Source organism: Amia ocellicauda, chromosome 10, assembly GCF_036373705.1.
Source record: "Amia ocellicauda isolate fAmiCal2 chromosome 10, fAmiCal2.hap1, whole genome shotgun sequence".
NCBI classification, from domain to species: domain Eukaryota; kingdom Metazoa; phylum Chordata; class Actinopteri; order Amiiformes; family Amiidae; genus Amia; species Amia ocellicauda.
In genome coordinates this window covers 25,251,501-25,272,040 of record NC_089859.1, presented here as the reverse complement: position 1 = coordinate 25,272,040, position 20,540 = coordinate 25,251,501, and the positions used below count along the sequence as shown (strand labels likewise).

The 20,540-nt window shown below is 36.7% G+C and overlaps 1 protein-coding gene across 3 annotated transcripts in view; it reads left to right on the top strand.

The window, feature by feature from the left end:
- Window positions 1-20,293, top strand: part of znf385d (zinc finger protein 385D) — a 133,052-nt gene extending 112,759 nt beyond the window's left edge. For all 3 annotated transcript variants that reach the window (XM_066715713.1, XM_066715712.1, XM_066715711.1), the window contains 5 exons: window positions 8,945-9,107; window positions 16,367-16,612; window positions 17,622-17,803; window positions 18,613-18,714; window positions 19,447-20,293. In XM_066715713.1, coding sequence (XP_066571810.1) covers window positions 8,945-9,107; window positions 16,367-16,612; window positions 17,622-17,803; window positions 18,613-18,714; window positions 19,447-19,680 — 927 coding nt within the window. In that variant the 3' untranslated portion in view covers window positions 19,681-20,293. The remainder of the gene's footprint in view (window positions 1-8,944; window positions 9,108-16,366; window positions 16,613-17,621; window positions 17,804-18,612; window positions 18,715-19,446) is intronic.
- Window positions 20,294-20,540: the final 247 nt, after the last annotated feature.

Genomic DNA, 20,540 nt, shown 5'->3' with positions numbered 1-20,540 from the left:
GGACAGGACTGTTACCTTGGTCGGGAAAGGGAGAGTCTCATTACTTAAGTGTCTGATACCATTAAAATCAAGGCTTTCATTTCATAGACTTCTACCTCTGGGAGATTGTTGGTGATTTATGGGAGGGAGGACAGCACGCAGAAAATAATAATAATGACACAATATGATAATTATATAACTACAGTTAGTATCATTTCTGCTGTGATCTGCATTGCTTCGGGAATGTTTCTTCTTCATTTTTTCTTGTTCTGCACTGGCTGAGTCAGTGTTCGAGTCATGGTGAATGAAACACTGACGTCTCTAGGTACAGCTCTCAATGTTTTGTTTTGGCGATTATTCAAGATCTCAGCTCTGATCCCAATGTAATAAAAGTGACACAGAATATGAAAACAACTGAGAAAACCATGACTGTGTAAGGGAGGGGGGGGAGGGGGCATTATTTTCATAATTTCAGCACTTATGATACAAAACAGCATTGCTGCAGCATTGTATAGGCAAATTTGGTTCTCATTTTCCCAAATCTTGCAACGGTACAATATGTAATATGATTTCATTATCTTGCAAAACTATGTCCATGCAGTATCATGTATATCATTCTTTTTTTCAAAAAATTACAGAGAAAAGAAGGCATTCTGTTTTTTTTCGTATTATTATTATTATTATTATTATTATTATTATTATTATTATTATTATTATTTATTATTATTAGTGCGAGATATACAAAAACAATTATGAAATAATTTCCTCTCATTCCTCCGAACAATGAAACATTAAAAAAGGCCTATTTATTCTCTTGCAGACTGGATGTACTATTCATTCTCTGCGCTGCTTATTTTCTCTGCATCAGAGATCTTGTCGTGATAATCAGCATTCATCTCAGCTATCAATCACTCTTCTGTACAGTTGAGTAGAGATTCTATTCTGTTCATCAGTCCCATCAGCACACAGAGTGATGTGTCTGGAGACCGGCGAGAACATTTCATTTCCAGTAGAGGCATAACAAAATAAACTTAATTTCCATCATGAATAGTTTATTATTGGTGTTTGGTAATAAAATTAATTTGAATACATATACTTACTGCAGTGTGGTTTTCTCAAATGTTTTATTTAGGTGTCAGGCTAAGAAATTTCTCATTAATCTCAACATCATAGGAGTAATGGTGCTAGAATGGGTCCCACTGATGTAGAAATGCACTATTAAATTACTAGTTACAACATTATTGACTTACAGAGAAATATATTAGAAAAAGAAAATGAAATTGCACTTTAATCAAGTTTAAAATTTATCTTTCAGTTTTGATTTGCTGACACAATGAATTATTTAACCATTCCTGCCCTACGCAGGATGTGTAATCAGCAAGTTTGCAAGTGTCTTATGAGACATGACTTACCTCCACTCCACTATCTTTAGCCATCGTAGAGTGCATTATTAAAATCATTATATGGATCTATGAATGTATGCTGTGTGCTGAAAAAGGAAACATCTTAAAGGTTTATGGATTCTTTCCCCCTAAAACAATTATTGTATGAGTATGTGTGTCTTTTTATAAAGACATTAGGTTTAAAAGCTTTTGTCCTCAAAAAGACACAATAGTTTTAATAGTTTAAGCAAACATATTTGCTGATATTCCTTTTCTATTACAGTCCTTTTATACGGTGTATTTGGAGAACTGAAATATACAAACTGACCTTCTGCAAAAAACACCCCAACAATCCAGTTACACTACAATTCGGATCGAGTTTCTCTGCATACCTAATTATATTTATTTTTTTAAATCATAAACTGTAAGGGCAGTACACAAGGTGAGGTAAGCATCTGCTTGTCAGAATGAGTTTCCAGAAAAGAGTGACAGAATATGTACATTTTTAGAAAATGACAAATGCTACTATAATGTCTAGGTGTAATACAGGATTCTTCATGACATGAATACATGCATTTAACAACCCTTAAATAAAGCCTAAAATAAAATAGTTATATATGTTCTCCCTTCAGAAAAGCAATCCATGCTGAAAACTGACACATATACATTTCTCCTAGAAACCTTGACCATGGCAATCCAGTATTGAGTCCTGTAATCACTTACTTTCCAACATATGAATCCCAGATTCCTGCAAGCCAGATTGCTGCCACTCTACTTGAACTAATCTAAGTGTATCCCTGTCTTATTTAGCCCCGCACAATGAGGGAGGAAATATTCTAAAATGTGTCTCCTACCATCCGTCTCATGTCACTTTCTCGTAATCATGTTTTGTTATGTTTTTAATCTTCATACATGGAACCATTTTCCAGTAAATCTCTACAGTGTTTCCAAAGGACTTTACACTCACCCTGCATGTCTGTACGCCGGCCCTATTCAATGCTTCAGCCAATGTTTTTGAAGTTGGGGTTGTAGTAATATATCTTACATGACTTTAATTCCTTTTAATTAATTCCGTTTGTAACATATATAGCACAACAAATGTTGCAAAAAGGAGTCTGGGGATTGTCTCCAAAGTACAAAGGGTAGTTTTCTGAAATCAGTACCACATGTGATACCCCTCAGAGGTAATACAGGCTGTGCAGTGCCTTGTCATTGATCAAATGAGTTCCTGAGCGAATGCATGGGTTACCCTCTGCCTTTTTCTGTTCAAGAAGAGCCTGGTTTTGCCAAAGATGCTGTGGCAGCAGATAACATCAGTGATCCTCTGAGAATACGAACTACACTATAGTATGTCCGATTGAGTCTTAGAAGGGTGGGTAACACTTTACAATAGGTCACCCAAATTACAGTTTATTAACATAGTAGGTACTCATTAACTACATGTTAGTTACTCATAAGAACAGTGTAATTAAGCATTTGTTAGCTCCAAAGGCATCCTTACCAGACAAATATGTACTTCATATGCCGTTAATCATTTATACATGTTAAGTACATGTTAACAAATGCTTAATTACACTATACTTATGAGTAACTAACATGTAGTTAATGAGTACCTACAATGTTAATAAACTATAATTTGGGAGACCTGTTGTAAATTGTTACCAAAAGGTGGCAGAACTTTAAGGCATCTACATAGTTTGATCTCTCATGCTGTATGAAATATTATTGATGTTGACTTTTTAAAACATTAAAAATGGCTTCATGCTAAGTTTCTAAACTCACATGATAGCAATAAATGTGCATAGACACTGCTGATACAGTAGAACCTACTGCTAATTTGTGGAATCCCTTTGCAAGGTAGTTACATTTTCTACTTCATGACCACAAATGGAACTGATCAATTCCACATATATTTATAAGTATTTAATAATCTGTCTAAATGTTTGTGAGTATTTTCTGATAACGTTACCAAATATTATTTTGAACATTTCTGTTACACTGAAAAGAAAAGAAAAGAAAGCTTCATCCTTGCATACTTGAGGTATTGTTTAATGTAAAACAGCTTCTTGTATAAAAAGTTAATTTCATGTAATTTCGGAACTTTATAATTGTCCCATAATTAATGTCCATTATCATTTATCACAAGTAATTATTCTGCACATCTAGTTTAATTAAACTAATGCTGTTTGAGGATGTGGTATAAATGAAATGCAGAAGTATATACATGCAGTAAATACTAGCAAGACTTACCAGGAACAACTTTGTGTCAAATGTACAAAACATAATTTAATTGCTCCTGTCCTGCTTATAAGTACACAAAGTATTTTAATTAAAATCCCAAACGATATCATGTTCTTTGTTTAATCCAAACTAAGTAGATGGTAATGATTTGTATTAGCATCCTCATCCATCAATGCCATGTCAGAACTCAAAGCCCATGAAATCAATTTTGCCAGGTAATTTTTTTAATGAAACATAGCTCAACTGCATTATTTAAAACACTTCACTGGATCAATAGTCTTCCTTTTACATGCAAAGAATGCAGTCCTGTTATCGGAACTATTACATTGGCTTGAAGTGTGCTGTGTTTACATTACCATCTGTAAATAAAGCATTGCTTATCATATTTGTGAATAAGATATATACCGATCAGCCATAACATTATGACCACCTGCCTAATATTGTGTAGGTCCCCCTTTTGCCGCCAAAACAGCCCTGACCCGTCGAGGCATGGACTCCACTAAACCTCTGAAGGTGTGCTTTGGTATCTGGCACCAAAACGTTAGCAGCAGATCCTTTAAGTCCTGTAAGTTGCGAGGTGGGGCCTCCATGGATCGGACTTGTTTGTCCAGCACATCCCACAGATGCTCGATTGGATTGAGATCTGGGGAATTTGGAGGCCAAGTCAACACCTTGAACTCGTGATTCATCAGACCAGGCCACCTTCTTCCATTGCTCCATGGTCCAGTTTTGATGATCACGTGCCCATTGTAGGCGCTTTCGGCAGTGGACAGGGGTCATAATGGGCACCCTGACTGGTCTGCGGCTATGCAGCCCAATACGCAACAAACTGCGATGCACTATGTGGTCTGACACTTTTCTATCAGAACCAGCATTCACTTTTTCAGCAATTTGAGCTACAGTAGCTCGTCTGTTGGATCGGACCACATGGGCCAGCCTTCGCTCCCCATGTGCATCAATGAGCCTTGGCCGCCCATGACCCTGTCGCCGGTTCACCGCTTTTCCTTCCTTGGACCACTTTTGATAGGTACTGACCACTGCAGACTGGGAACACCCCACAAGAGCTGCAGTTTTGGAGATGCTCTGACCCAGTCGTCTAGCCATCACAATTTGGCCCTTGTCAAAGTCGCTCAGATCCTTACGCTTGCCCATTTTTCCTGCCTTTAACACATCAACATTGAGGACAAAATGTTCACTTGCTGCCTAATATATCCCACCCACTGACAGGTGCCATGATAACAAGATTATCAGTGTTATTCACTTCACCTGTCAGTGGTCATAATGTTATGGCTGATCGGTGTATGATTGTGTAATTGTAATTTCCCTAAGCTCCTTTTTTGTTTTATTTGTATTTATTTCATTTAACTTAATCATAGAATGCAGAAAAGTGGTCAATTAATTGTTCATTACACCCTTTCCATTCTGTGTTGAAAAGGCATGACTTGTGAAAATTTAAACCAGCTTCTTCCTAAATTACATGACATCCCAAAGTTCAGCAAGCTAAAGGTAGGGGTACAAAAATGTAACTACTGATTTAGCTTTCAAAATGTTCGGTCAACTAATTGAATGCTCCAGAAAGCCATTTTAATTAAGCTAGTATTTAATTAAGCAAGCCATTTTAATATAAGCATAGTAAGCAACCACTGAAATACTTTATGGGAAATACTTTTAAACATAAATTACAATATGAAGCCTGACCCTTCACTGACAGTTCTCACATCCCACTTATAGGTACAAAAAGACAAAGAAAATAGCAGACTTTTATGTTCATCATTTTATCCAATGTGAGGAATCCTATTTCAGTCGATATCATCCTTATTTGCAACAGGACCTGTCAAGCTGTCAGTGGAGAACTTATTCTGAAGGTAAACATTTCAACTTGAAATTGTATAGATTCTAAAAAGAGAAGAAAATAAGAAGGTATAAAACATAAGATTTGTCTTATCCATATATAAAAAATAGATAAAGAAATAGCCAAAAGACTGCTTTATATACTCCACTGAATCCAGAGGGATTGTGTCACCATAACAAGCTCATTCACAATAATTACATCATCATATTTGCAAAAACTCCTGAAGACCTGCTGCTGCAGTTTGCTTCTCAGATGCAAGAGAACTGGGCTTAAAATGAACCTGAGTAAAGCCTAAGTCATCTTTAACAGCTTTGTTAAATCTAAGAATACTGAAGTAGATCAACGGATACTTGAAGAAGTCAATAGTTATGTCTACCTTGGAAAACAAATCAGCGCAGATGGAGATATGTAAGAAACCAAAGAAGAGTAAAAATGGGATGGAGTGCATTTGGAAGAAACAGCATCCCATTGAAAGGAAATCTACCCATTTGCCTGAAGAGAAAAGCACTTGATCAATGCATATTACCAGTGCTCACTTATAGCTGTAAAACCTGGTCACTTAACAGGAAAATATTACACAAACTGCGGACGACACATCGAAAGATATATGCCTGGAATAACAAGAAGAGAGAGAGAAAGAAATTAATGGATGTGAGTACCAATGAAAATGTGACATAATTGAAAGTGAAAATGTTAAAATGGCAATGGTCCATTCATGCACAAGATAAAAGGTAAGGCCTATATGAATGTTTGGAACTGCTGCTCTGTAATTCTATAATGCATTTTACATTTTTTCTTATGGTAAAATATGCTTCAATTAGCGCTGTTTCTCATAGCGCTATGCAAAACATTGCTAATTGAAGCACATCTGTACTTGGTGTCCCTCATTTACCCAGGTGTTTCCATTTTCTCCCTTTATATACAGATTAGTCCATCTATTGTATGTTGCTGCAATTATTATACAACTATTAATACATACATACATACATACATACATACATACATACATACATACATACATACATACATACATACATACATACATAAATAAATAAATAAATGTCCCCAGTTGGAGTACTGTTTGGGGCTTATAGTCCCATGATCACTTGTCTAGACTATGTCTTTAGCTGACTTTGTCCAGACCTCCTTGAGCACTGATCACACTTGATGAATCAAATTAGTCCTTGGTTTCTTTGCTGTGCATTTTGGCAACACTCCCTGCATCCTGCCCATCATATTTAGGTCTGCAGTGTCACCTGAGGCCCCTGGCTTAGTCCTCTGTGTGATGCTTTAGTTCTGGTGCTTGCTTTGTGGACTTGCCAAGTGAAAAGCTGCAGGTGGGCTGACAGTTTACATGTTGGAGGACATGTGGTTGTTGTTGTCATCTCTCCAGTCCTGGTATGGGTGTTGGAGCAGGCAGCTGTGTAATTTAACAAGCAGTGTAGCCTACATTAAAGGGTAAATTAAGGAAATCAATGAAAAAAATAATCACATTATAATTACAGTTATATGGTAAATTCTGTGTTTGCTAGTGAAAATAATTCTCCCTCTAGACATTTACTCAATAAATCCCACAATATATTGGTGATTAATCATGCCCAGTTTTTATGGTGGCTTCAACAAAACCTTTGACCCTTTCAAATTTGCTTTGAATCTGAAAAGAAGATTTGCCAAGTGGTTGCTGAGCTAAGTATAACAGTGTGCACCCAAGGTAAAGAAAAATATTAACATCTAAATCATGTTTTCAGATCAATTTAGAAAAATGTCTCCATTCTTGGAAAAGTGGTTGTGCACATAAAGATTTTCTAGGTCCCAGAGTGACATACTTAGGATATAAGTGAATACAAGTTGGTAAAGGTGACAAGCTGGTAAATCATTGTGTACATACCCTTTGATGCATTGTGTGCAGCTCTGTTCACATGTCAAGAGCAATACGTAATTTCTAATAGCTAATGCTTAAAGTAATTCATAGAGGTTTTTTTCCTTTTTTGCCTTTTGCCAATTTGCCAAAAATGATCATTGCTTGATAGTGCATATCATGAATGTTCTCTGGTAAGTTTGTGTATTATTTTATTTGGAAATATGCCTTAATACACTATAAAAACATCAATATTATCTTATTTGTCCTCATATAAGGCTCTTATCATGTAAACATAGTAACAGAGATTCTATAAAATGCACATAAACATTCTGACAATAAAAAGGTGTATTTTTATTGTTGTTGAAGTAAAAAGGCTTGCTTGTTATTCCTTGCAAATGTGCTATAGTGACTGGCAGGAGATGTTGTACCAGATGACATCTGTGTGTTTGTTTACTTTACTATGAGTCCCCTTAGATTCTTCCAGTGATATTCAAAATGCCTGACAGTGTAGAAGCCCTGTGTCTTTTATGCCTCCATTGCTGTCATTCTACATGCATATTGATTAATTCACAGTTGCATGTATTTTTTATAGAGAAAATAAATACATTGCTTTAAAAAATGTAACCCTGGTATCATTTTTTGATTCTTGTAAATGAGTCACAACTGTGTCTGCAATTCAATCACTGTAACTACATCTCTTATCTATTATGGATTCATTGAGATTTGCATTCTGGGATCATCGAATGAATCTATATTACGCTCATTAACAATAACAAGTGTATGCATCCAAGTATTTAACTGCAAGTGTTATGATGTTTGGTTTGTCTTTAGCATGATACTAGCTTTAAATATAAACCAGTGTTTGGAGAATTGTGTTTGCTTAATTAGATCATGTATTTGCTTAAGAATGTGTTTGTTAATGTTTTGTCATATTTACTTACTGTAGAGATGCATGAATGAGCTATCTGTGTTAATGAAACACATCACGTGCCAGTGTTCTTTCAATATGGACACCATCGATACCAAGTCTGACCAAACTGAATGATGCAAAAGTACTCTCAGTCGAACCCTGTATGATTAACTAATCAAATGAATCACTCAGGAGGAATATGAAGCCTCTTTTCATATGGGACATGAAACTAAAAAACTTGCTATTATAGGTCAATTATAAGTATCTGAGTATTTAAGATGGAAAGCCAGTTGATCTATCAATTAAAGATAACGTTTAAAAATTCTATAATCCAAAAAGGTGTGAAAACTAAAATGTATGGCCACAAGAAATTAAACATTATTAAACCAAGCATGATAACTTATAAATAGCACGCACTGATGAAAATGCTTTGGTGGACAACTTGATAACCTCAAAGCTGTTTTAATCTGAAAAAAAAGATAGGATTGTAGTTGTAATACTTTGAAACATAAATCTTGAAATACCTCCTGCCCCCACAGTTTAATACTACTTTACTATAAATATCCCCAGGCATCATTCTTAACTCCCCCTGTGGTCATGTGGAAAAATGCGGAGAAGGTGCCCCTTATTGAAAGGAAGTCTGTATTTTCCACAATACAGATGTAGTGCCAGTTTTGAAATGAGCCTGATTGCATGGTTCATTTTGTTCTCCTTTGTAGAACCAGGCATCAGCCCACTACAAAGGCACTAAACATGCCAAGAAGCTCAAAGCACTGGACTCCCCGAAAACTAAGCAGAAAGCTGCCACTACCAAGGACAGCGCAAAGACTGCCTTCACCGCCATCACCACCAATATCATCAATACCAGCACTGACAAGACAGGTTAAGCGAAATATCTTTATTTAACTCATGTGTGTCATGTGTTTGGCCTTGCATTTTATATTCATTTGTGTATGCTGCTTTTCTCCATCCATTCCTTTGGGTGGGGATGGTCACTTCTCATGTCTGAGGTGCATTTGACAAAGAAAGATTGGTACCTTGAAGTATTTGGAATGATACTGTCTTTTTTTTTTCTTCCAAATGTGAATATGTTTGTGTCAGATTTTCTTGCACAAAACTACTGGATTTCCGTGTGTATATCTGGCATCAATTAGGAGCAGAGAGTAACACAGTAACACAATATACATGCATCCCCAAACGAAAGCAAAACCAGCAAATGTCTATATGGAATTGAAGTAGAGAAGCTACAAAACAGTTTGAATGTTAAGGGGTTATTACTTAGTGCTTGTTAAAGAAATATACCATCAAGAAAGTAATACAGTGAATAGAAAATCTGAATCAGAGATGCATGTCTTTAACAGACAGTCTGACAAACTGCTGGTAAAGGGGCCAAGTGCAGTGAATATCTAGAGCAGAGAAGCTCTAATGGGACACATTTAGATTTAATGTAGTAACAAACTGATGCTCAATAAACATATTGCAGAATGCCAGAGGGGTCGTTCTATATGTGAATGTGCTTATACACGGTGTATATTGTGTTTCTATGTTAGTTCGAGAATGTTCTGGGGTTACTAGCCTTTGTGGGCACCAAACATGTCTGTCAGTATAGCTGAGGTTGCCCTACCTGATGCACATCTGGCTGTGCATGACCAAAGTTGATTGGCACGGCACCAAGGCCGGGATAGCCTAGGGAAGAGCTTAAATACAGTGCTGTTATATGGTGGTGTGTTAAAGTGCTAATAAGTCTAATAAGTCATGCAGAGTGTGTTCAATATACCAGGGCTCTTAAGAACTGTAAAGATGCCTACTTCTCATTATTACCACAAGAACCCGAAGTCGCTATATCATTTATTTTGTAGTGATAAGTAATACTATATGTTTTAATAATGGATCTTTATTTTATAGCAAGACAGCTGAGCTGACTTATTATATCCTTATTGCTCAGCGGCTGGAGAACGCAGTGTCAACACTTCTGTGGTGCACTTATGATGGTCATGGCTCTGTATCTGCTATCTGTACAGTTAAGGATTGCATGCCAGACTGCTATCAAACTACAACAAAAAATTAAACACCTTGAGATGGGATTACTATATCTTAGTTACTTCTTGAATTAATATAAGGATTAGGACAAGTGACATGTAGATAATCGTTCACCAAAACAAATATTGAATTTTAGTGAGCTACTTCAAAATCACAGGATCACAGCTAATATTCCCCAAACTGATTTCCAACTATTTAAAAAACTGTAAACTGTAAAACAAATTAACTACTTGTCACTTAGCAATTGCAAGTGACCACAGTTATTATGTCCATTGTGAAACAGTGTAATGTATGCAATATATAAAAATTATATAGTGTCATAGTGTTCAAGAAAAACTTTCTGGTATGAACAATATAATTAACCAGGTGTCAACTTCAAGTAATTGTGTTAAGTTTCATGTTTAAGCTGCACACTGTCAGCTGAAGCTGGGAGAGATGAGTTTGTTCTGTTTTTAATACTCTGTTACTAGGAAGCTATCTCCTTCCTTCAGTGTGAGTGGATTGGAGTGGTTTAGACTCAAACTGTCTGTCTGCACTCTCCTTACATACACATTTTAATCCAGATTGATTATAGTATCTGTAAAATAAAGATTAGAAACATTTAAACATGTCATTGTAGCCTACATACAGATCCCCACTGTATTGTTGTCTAGAAATGTCAAAGGAAAGAGTCCTAATTGTTTTCATGCTTAGCGTGATTGTTTTGATGTTTAGATGTACTTTCGTCTCTAACCATTCACGTCTCGTTCCTCCCTCTCCTTTAATTTATGGGTCACTGCTCTGTTTCTTGTCAAAGTTTTCAGATGAGATTCTGTAATGAATATTAATGAAAGTCAGCCTTAAGTGAAGTAAATTGCAGAAGCATGTAAATACAGTATTATCTGCAACACTGAAGTGCATTTCACCATATATTAATTCCTTCCTGTGATGTTAATGAAAAATTTAGGTCACTTGGTAATAATATGAAAGCTGCTGAGCACAGATAACAGTGTTCCAGTAAGTGAGGGGATAAGCTAGCTGTGAGTTGGACTTCAACACAAAAGTGATGTCGGAAGAGGTCATTGTTATAAAAGCCTAAAGGAACGCCAAGAGTGAGTAACAGCAGAAATAGTTTGAAGGAACTCTTAGATGAGTGTGGAAAAATAACAATCTTTTAAAATAACAATCTTTTTCGGAATATTTCATCATCACCCTGATAAACAACATCTGTGTTGGAAATCAGGTAAGCGTATACATAAAGTCACACACACACACACACACACTTACGCAAACAGCCTCGGCCAAGACCCATGGATGGTTATCGGAGCTGAAACAAGAAATCGGCTCGTACATGCTGCTTGATAGTGGCACGTCCAAACTTATTTCATTCTTCTGCCAGTTTTGTGTGTAGCTTTACCTTTGAAGAAAGTTTACATGTATTGTATTGTTTGTGTTGGTGGGGGAGAACATTTCCAAATGTGTGCAAGTTTCATTTTGCTCTGTGTTTTACAGCATCAGAACTATGATAGATATGAAGGCTATAATAGTTCATATATAGCTCATTTCTGCCTAGATAAAATGATACTGTGCTAATTAGAAAGATAGTCAGTTGTACCTATGAAAAACAATGTGAAGTTTCAGTTTAGTAGTTTAGTGACGCTTTCTCCATTAGTAAATACTATGAATCCTCTTAGCATTACATGGTTCTCAACTGCTTTTATATTGTCACCCTAATCAGCCTTAAAAATGCCCACAGACCTATTAGTACTTGTTTGTCATTTTTTAACCTTGAAAAATAAAAATGTAGATGAAAAACAATTGTCTTCTTCATTAAATATTATATGATGATAACAAATCATAAAATTTTAAAAAAATGAAACCCTCAGGTCGTAGTGGCCTGGAGGGACTTACATTTTAGCCATAGTGACATATAATGGGGCCTAATAATTTTAATTAAAGTACTTCATTCTGAAACATTGGGGAAAGTAATCAGATCTCGCGGGTACCCTTTGATTATTTAGAAGACTAACGAATGCAGACGAATTTCAGAAATGCAAATAGCTTTTCTCTCTAAAAGGTAATTAAGAAGACTCAAATTGGTCCTTACCTTGGGGAATGGGGTAATGTGATAGAATTAGAAAGACAAGGATTGCTTCTCACAGGCTGCAATGTGTAATATCAGGGGCTCTATTCTTTAAATCTGTCAGCCGGAGTGATGTAAAAGTCAGCTTTCATTGAATGGCACCACTCCAGACTGATTACACTAATTATAAGGAGTAATGAGAATGGATTGAGTTCTCCATACAACTTCAAGCTGAAGTTTAGGCCACAACAGCTGCACTCTATAGATTGGAACACAGAAATGAAAGGGAATTTGTGGGGCATTCAAAAGGCCCATGAATGAATAGTTTAAATAAGTAATTGTTCTATTAATTACTTTTTAAGAAAATGCACGTGACACTTGTTTTGTTTTACTCTTAAAGACTACAGCTAGGGATTGCAGTATGCTTCAGACTGGGTGTATAGCTGAATCTTGACAGCCATGCCTCAACTGCAGTATTTCTGTTTCCAAATGTCCTGTCTTTTGACAGAATGAAATCACGGTGGTAAATTGGGTTCAAGTTTTGAATGTCATGGATGCTGCATGTTGTCAGTTGTCATGGCGGACAGTGAGGAAGGTGGCAGTTTCTGAACAGCCATTAAGTTGAGGAAAATGTCCAGCCCGGCTGTCTTCTTGGCAGCGTTGCAAGCTGTTTATTCTCCTCTCTTTGTGCTCAGTTATCATTAGGACTGTCATGGAAGGCTGATCTTGAAAAGGCAGAATGTAAATAGTAAGTGAAGAAATTGAGTTAAGATCACAAATATTAGAATGACTTTAAAGGCATAACAGACAGATTATCTGTAGGCAATATATTTGTGTTGTGGTTATTATTTGTATCAGTATTTTAGATTGCACAGAACAATATACTGGTGTACAAATTCAGTATTAATTATTATCAATCTGTGTAATTAATAATGGAGTTATGAATTAAGTCCTATGATCAAGTTTTGACCACTTTGGAATTCTCCAGGGCCCTGGTCTGATGATCATGTTAGTGTAAGATACTTCAGGATCCTTGAATAATTTATTTTGTATTGCATGTGAAATGCAACTTGTCCAATGGTTGAATCAGAACTCTTTTTGTAAGAACTTTTTGTTCTGGAATTGGAATAATTTAAGTATCATTAATGTAGTTTTATGCTACTTTTTCTTCTTTGATATCACTATGAGTAAGAAGGTAGTTGAAGCTTCTATTGTCCATCGGAGGTTTTGACCTGGTTCAAGTTTTGTATTTATTTAGTTAGTTTGTTAATTTAGTTTTTGTTTTGTTTTTTATGGACTTGATTCTCCTATCTCCTAGGATTTTTTTGTAGGCAAAATGGAAATTGTATTGTTCAGTATTTTTTTAATGTCTTTAAAGTAATGTTATTTTGGTTGACTGAATTTTGAGTGCCTTGACAGTCACCTATGCTTATGCAATAGCCCACACAATCGAGATGACATTTGTGTCCTCAAAGAGCTCCCTTTTGACAAATGAAACCTATACTTAATGGGTAGTGAAAATAGAAAGACATAATTCATTATTGATCCACGATCCCTCTAGGAGATGAAAAGTGTCTGTATTCACTTTCTTATTGTTGCAATGGGAGCATTGATCGTGATATGACTTAAATATTGGAAATTCACTGGAATTCACCTGGTGTTCTTTAATCAACTCATGTTTTTTCAAAATTATGATTATAGGAGCTTCATTACGTTACATCAACATACAAAAATGTCATACCTACTATATCCTTTTTATTTGTTACAAAAAAACCTTTTAATTGTTTTTGTTTTGTTATTGATTTAATCTGTAAATTACCATCATTGCCAGCTATTACTATATTTTATAACTGTAGCTCTTATGTTTCTTAAATTAAAATCCCACAGAGGGTCAAAGGATGATCAAATTGGAGAGCTAATTGGATGTGATCCATTTTACATTGAGTTTGTGTTCATATGAAAGCATACCACACACCAAAGTGGAAAACATGAATACAACTCGCAAGAGTAACTAACAATCGGTGTAGGTGTGAATGTGGGCATGAAACAGAGAGGGATGCATTTGATCTGGATTCGTTTTATACTGTGAGATTCATCTTTAGGAATTTGCCACAAGAACATTTGATTTATATTCTCAAATTGGTTTGCATGTTGTTTTAATTTGACGGGCTTGATAATATTAACTGGTCGGAGCAAAATAATAGTTCAGGCCTAGATTTCACATTTGACCTGTTAAGTTTGCTTCAGAGGCATTTACATAGTTATTAGTCTAATTTTAACACGGTCTACAACACATGACTTTGTCCTTTTGTAATGACTGTAAGTATGTGTCAATGTCCTCATACGTGAAAGACATTTCTTAAATTCTTTAATATTGAATTGTACATGGATGAGTGGCAATGTTACGTCTATGTTATAATTGTAATAGATTACATTACATCTATCAAGACTATTTATTGTCTGATTCATACAGTTGTAAGTACCAACCAGGCACCGAGAGTAACCTATATGACATACATTTTTGGAAAGCCTGTTGAATGTGTGGGACATGTATCTTGTACTGCAGTCCTAGGGGTAAAGTATAATTTTAAGCAGGTGCAGACTATAAGATATAAGAAATAAGAAAAATAATTGTATCAGTATCCATTCATTTTTTGCGGGGGGATAATGTTGGGACATATGCAGATAAATATCAGTTCAAATTGTCCACACTTAGTAGACTGATCCATTTTGCAAAAGGCTCCATTCCGAGTAGTGAATGTGTCTTGTAGTCTGGAGATGAAGAGTTTCCACACGTGAAGAGCCTGAGACAAATCAAGGCTCAGCTGGGCGATCCTCAGCTGGGGGACCCTCATTTACTGCCAGGCATCTGCCACATGTGGTGTGTCTGTCTCTCACATGTGAGCCATGAGCCTTCCAGCCCAGAATCTCCTCAAGACAACCCGTGTGATCTGTCTGACCACGTGTGCCGAGGAAAATGGCCTTCCCTGTCAAAAGTTCTCTGATGCCACAGTGGGGCTGCATGTGGAAGCTGGATGGGGTCTCAGATGTCCTGGCGCAGTAAAAATAAGGATGGTATCTATGATCTCTAATGTATGATTCTAATTCATGTTTTTATACCTCAATCAAATTGTAGGCACCCTCTGGAAAGCCTGCTTTTAGATATTTAATTGAGAGATCATTAATCCTGTGCATAACTGGTTTCCAAATTATACAGAAAAAAGTGTGGGAAAGTAATTCTCACTTTTGCGGAGGCTTCAAAGTGAAAAGGGAGCGTAATTATAGCAGTGCTGTCAAGGCAGCCTACCTTTGTCATCTTAGGTCTATACTTACTATAAAATTGGAAAGTGAACACTATAGAACCAGACATGCTATTATTGTAATTGCAAACTGTCTTTTTTATTACATAGTATGTACACCACATTGACGCCAAATTATTTTGGATTAGTGCAAGATTAAAATTTGAATTTACCAGACACAATGTGCAAATGCCAATCGTAATATTAGTCAACATTTGAAAATGTTTTGAAACTACTTTACTTGGTATGACTTAACCTGTTTACAATGCAATGACATTTGTTTAAAGTATAACTCCATTTATTAACAATCAGCTAAGACAACCATCTTCCTATGCCCAAAAAGAACCGAATGTCAAATGTACTTTGATAAACACCTCTCTTTTGAAGTCGCTGCTACAAAACAGCTGTTCCCACTTACGTAACACAAGATTGTACGGCTTACATTACAGATCACTACAGCAGGCAGAACTTTCAGATGTCTTCAATAATTTGTAGTGTTTAATGAGATTTTGTTCTGACTGCTTTCAGAAGACACTGATAAGGGGGAAGGATTATGCTGCTCTTCAAGGCCGCGTGTTATTTATTTATTTTACATCGCATGTGAAGTGCCACGTAAATTAGTCTGAAGCACGAGGACTCACCTGTAGTCCATCATTATATGACATTAGAATCAGATCTTTGTGGTAACATCATTATCAGCTATCATATCACTCTTTCCCATTTCCTTTTCTCCGCTACAGACAGCACAACAGGAACACCATTATTACCTTTATCAACAGCAGCCACGGGAGCAGCATTGACAAATTGCGCTGTGACTTCAAGTACAGAACTAACCTCGGGGGCAAGCAAGAAAGAGGGGCCATCAAGTGGCAGCAAGGCTTGCCCTCCGATGGAGACCGAGGAAGAAAAAGCCAAAAGACTGCTTTATTGCTCTCTATGCAAGGTAGCTGTCAACTCTGCCTCACAGCTGGAAGCACATAACAGCGGTAAGCCTTAGCAATTTCTTTTTCCATCTCAGCAGCCCTGTCATTATCTTTCCAGGAATAGGCTTTTATAGAACTGTACAGAAAATATAAATGTGCCTCTGCTTACAATCAGATGCCGTCTTTTCTGAGTACACTTTCACTCAAGTTTGTCATTCGCTGCATTGGAAGAGCCAGTGAATTAAAGTCAATTATGGATACATTGTGCTTTTGCTGCAAAGTTTCTTGTCACCTCCCTGGTGAATGATAACAGGGTTTTGTTTCTCTATTACACTTTAAGAAATAGAACTGCTTGTTTACTCTCAGGCTAAGTAAATTGGGGTGGCAAAATAGTTTGTTATTCAATACATGTTTTAAGGAATCTCCCTAGTGCACTCTTTTTTATGGCATTACTATGACTGTTTTCTTCTTTTAAGGGAATTTTCTTTGCGGAATTGCGTAAGGATGCTGTGTGAATCAAGCCAATATTCCTGACAAACTTGACACACAAGAAAACAGTGTACAACTAAACTGCCAAATAAACAGACCCTAAAGAACATGGATGAAACTGTTTGCTTACTTTGACCGGTATTATATAATAATCCAATGCAGATGATGAGGGATTTTGCAAAACACTCAGATGTGCCACAGAGACTGGCTTTTGTTTACCAGAAGCTTTAAAGCAATTAATAGTTTGGGTGGGTTATTTGCCTTTAGCAGGTGTTACATCATTTTATTGCACAAATTAACATTCTCCATTTCATAGTGCCAATGACTTGCTTCATAAGACATATTTTATTATCATATATATTTTTACAAAACAATCAGAAAAACATTCTGCACTAAACCCTGCCCTCTAAAGACAATTTAATGTTGCATTTAAAAATATTAGCATCAATCTCACTAACAACAAAGTGAAGTGAGAGTTAACGTGTGTTTAACTTTATATTTCATTGCTCATAAAACACAATATACAGAAAATTTGGAAAACAATAACAAATTATCTTTTATTCCCATCTTTGTGGCACAACAGGTACAAAGCACAAGACTATGCTAGAAGCGAGAAGTGGCAGTGGAACGATCAAATCCTTTCCAAGGCCGGGTATCAAAGGCAAAGTGGCTCCAGCTGCCAAGATTGTCACCGGGCTACAGAACAAAACGTTTCACTGTGAAATCTGTGACGTTCACGTAAACTCAGAAACACAGCTCAAACAGGTCAGTATTTACCTTTCATAAATGGATGAAGATGCTCGATGTAAATGTAATGGGGTGAATTGTTATAATGTGTCCGTCTACTGGTCTTTACTGGGTGTGTTTCTTGTCTGGAGCTTTCGGGTGAGATGTTTAGAGGTTTGGAGATGAAACTTCAAATCTGGGCTCTGACCGCATATGCCACACAAATGTTTTTGTAATTGAAGTCTTCTGAAGTATTGACAAAATACTTGGTATTTTTCCAATACCCTTCAACTAAGCAGCATCAACATAAGCGCAGGTTTTTGACCTCTGTTTCAATTATCTGGCAGATCTGAGTCACTGCAGCTCCACTGAGCAAGGTTTTAATTAGCAAGGCCGAGATTTGTCGAAGCCGCTCCATTGTCTCTGAGCGTGACTCTCTGTGCCTCACAGCAACACAACTCAAAGAATACGAACGGCTAATGTGAGTTACAAAATGGATGAAAGAAAACGAGTGGATTTGAAAGGTAGCACTTTTCAAAGGTGTCGAAGGATTAAATGCTGCCTTTATATTTGTCTGTTAACGATAAGTACCCAATACAAAGGAGTGTTAAGAAAGTAATATCAATACAACACAAAAGCAAAGCCTTCAAATCTATTTACCAGTCACTTTTAGCCTCTTTGCCCTTTAAGTGGTGTGAAAGCAAGCTAAATGTACACCTCACAATAATAGAATAGGATGTTGTTACATCATGGCAGCAAACGGTTTTAAAACTCAATATCGTAATGAAAGAAAATGTATGTACTGGTTTCTTCTGTGGATGCCAATACACCTCCTTTCTTCCTTTCAGCACATAAGCAGTAGAAGACATAAAGACAGAGCTGCTGGAAAACCTCCCAAGCCGAAATACAGTCCTTATAACAAAGCCCAAAGAGGAACCACGGCACAATCAGTAAGTGTATCAGAAACGGCTTTTAGGTTTGCCCAAATATCACTCCTTTTGGGAAATCTGAGTGAGGTAAAGGTAGGATTGACAAAACTGAACTCAACAGATGTCATTTCATTATGTCTTTGAAAACCAAGTCCAGGAAACATGGAATTGAAGGCACATTGGACCTTAAACACATCAAGTGCATTCCACAATGATGATGGCAGGCTGAGGTCTGTTATTGATTCACGGCCAAGGGAATGGAGTTCAAATATGAAAACGATTGTATTTATATAGCTTTTTTCATTCTCATTTTACCAATTATACATTTTTATTTTTTCAAGTGTTTTCCACCTGTAAAGAGACTTTTGTAAAAAACCTAATAACCCACAGGACCTGCAGTTTAATTCAGTACTCAGTTTTGTGTTTTGTCACAGTAACTATGGTCTTAACTTTGATGCCAGGGGTTTGGATGAATGTGCACCCTGAGCCTGTCCCTCCAAACCAGTTATTATTTGTGCTTTTAGTTCTTCTAAGCATGAATGATGAAGTGCTAAGAAATGCAGGGAAAAAACTCACTTTGTTTCACATTGATTTAACTGCAATTGATTAAAACAAGCCATTTCTCCGCTCCCCAATCCATTCAGGTTTTCAGTAGTTTTAAAAGTATTCGTGCATTATTATTGATCAAATGCTACCAGAGCTATCCAAATTAAAATTCTAAGTCTTGCCATTTTGTGTGCTTTTCTTCTCCAGGTAAAGCTTGCATTGAGGAAGGAACTAGGGAAGCCACTCACGACAAGGATATTACCGAACCACATAGCCGCCGCGGCCGCCGCTGCTGCTGCCGCCGTCGGCTCCCCCTTCACGTTGCGCTCAGCCCCAGCTGGTGCGCTCTTTCAGACTCAAGCCCTCCCCCCGGCGTTACTGCGGCCGGCCCCTGGACCCATCCGAACGTCTCACACACCTGTGCTCTTTGCTCCGTACTGAGTCAGCTGTGGACTAATACAGACTCTTCTATTATAAAGTACTGCAATAATTTAAAGAGAAACCAGGGAACTATGCAGCGCTCATTCTGTAGGATCAAAGGCATTAGGACAGATCACTCTCACCTGCGGACGGAAGTGAAGGCTGAATGAGTGATGTAGTGCTCATCAGAAACCATTGCCTATTAGGATTAAAAAGACCTGTAGATTTAGAAGGGTTAAAACACATTTGTGATCGTGCTGTTTTGCACTATGATTTCCTCCCCATCAATGTCTTCAATCCATTAGGAAGCAGTGCTATGCGTGTCACTGGGCATTATCTTTGCATTGTATGTATATATACATATATATATATATATATATATATATATATATATATATATATATATATATATATATATACTTTCATTCTGTATTCCTGAGTATAAGAAAAAACACTGTGAACACCACTGACGTTATTCCTGAAGCAAATGCAGCGGATCTGCTGGTAAATAACTAACGGATCAACAAACACAACATCAGAAAATAGAAATGGTAAGCATTTGTGTGGTGCTTGTCTGTGCCATTAGTTTCTGTGTTAAAGATGGTCAAATTTAAAATAAAAAAGTATTACTTTGTTAACTGTGGATGAATGTTCAATTCCCTTACATACAAATATTGGCTCGGTGTGTTTTAATGTATCTGATGTAGCAGCCTCTTATGTTGGTCATTAGCTATCCGGACAGTGTCGGTCAGCAAGAGACCAATTAAGTTAAAAGAATCCACAAGAAGCCAAGTGTACATTTGAAACACAAACATGACTTGCTTTGCTTTGAATTGTAACTGTTATGCTATAATTCAAGTGTACTTGTATCAGTATTATAG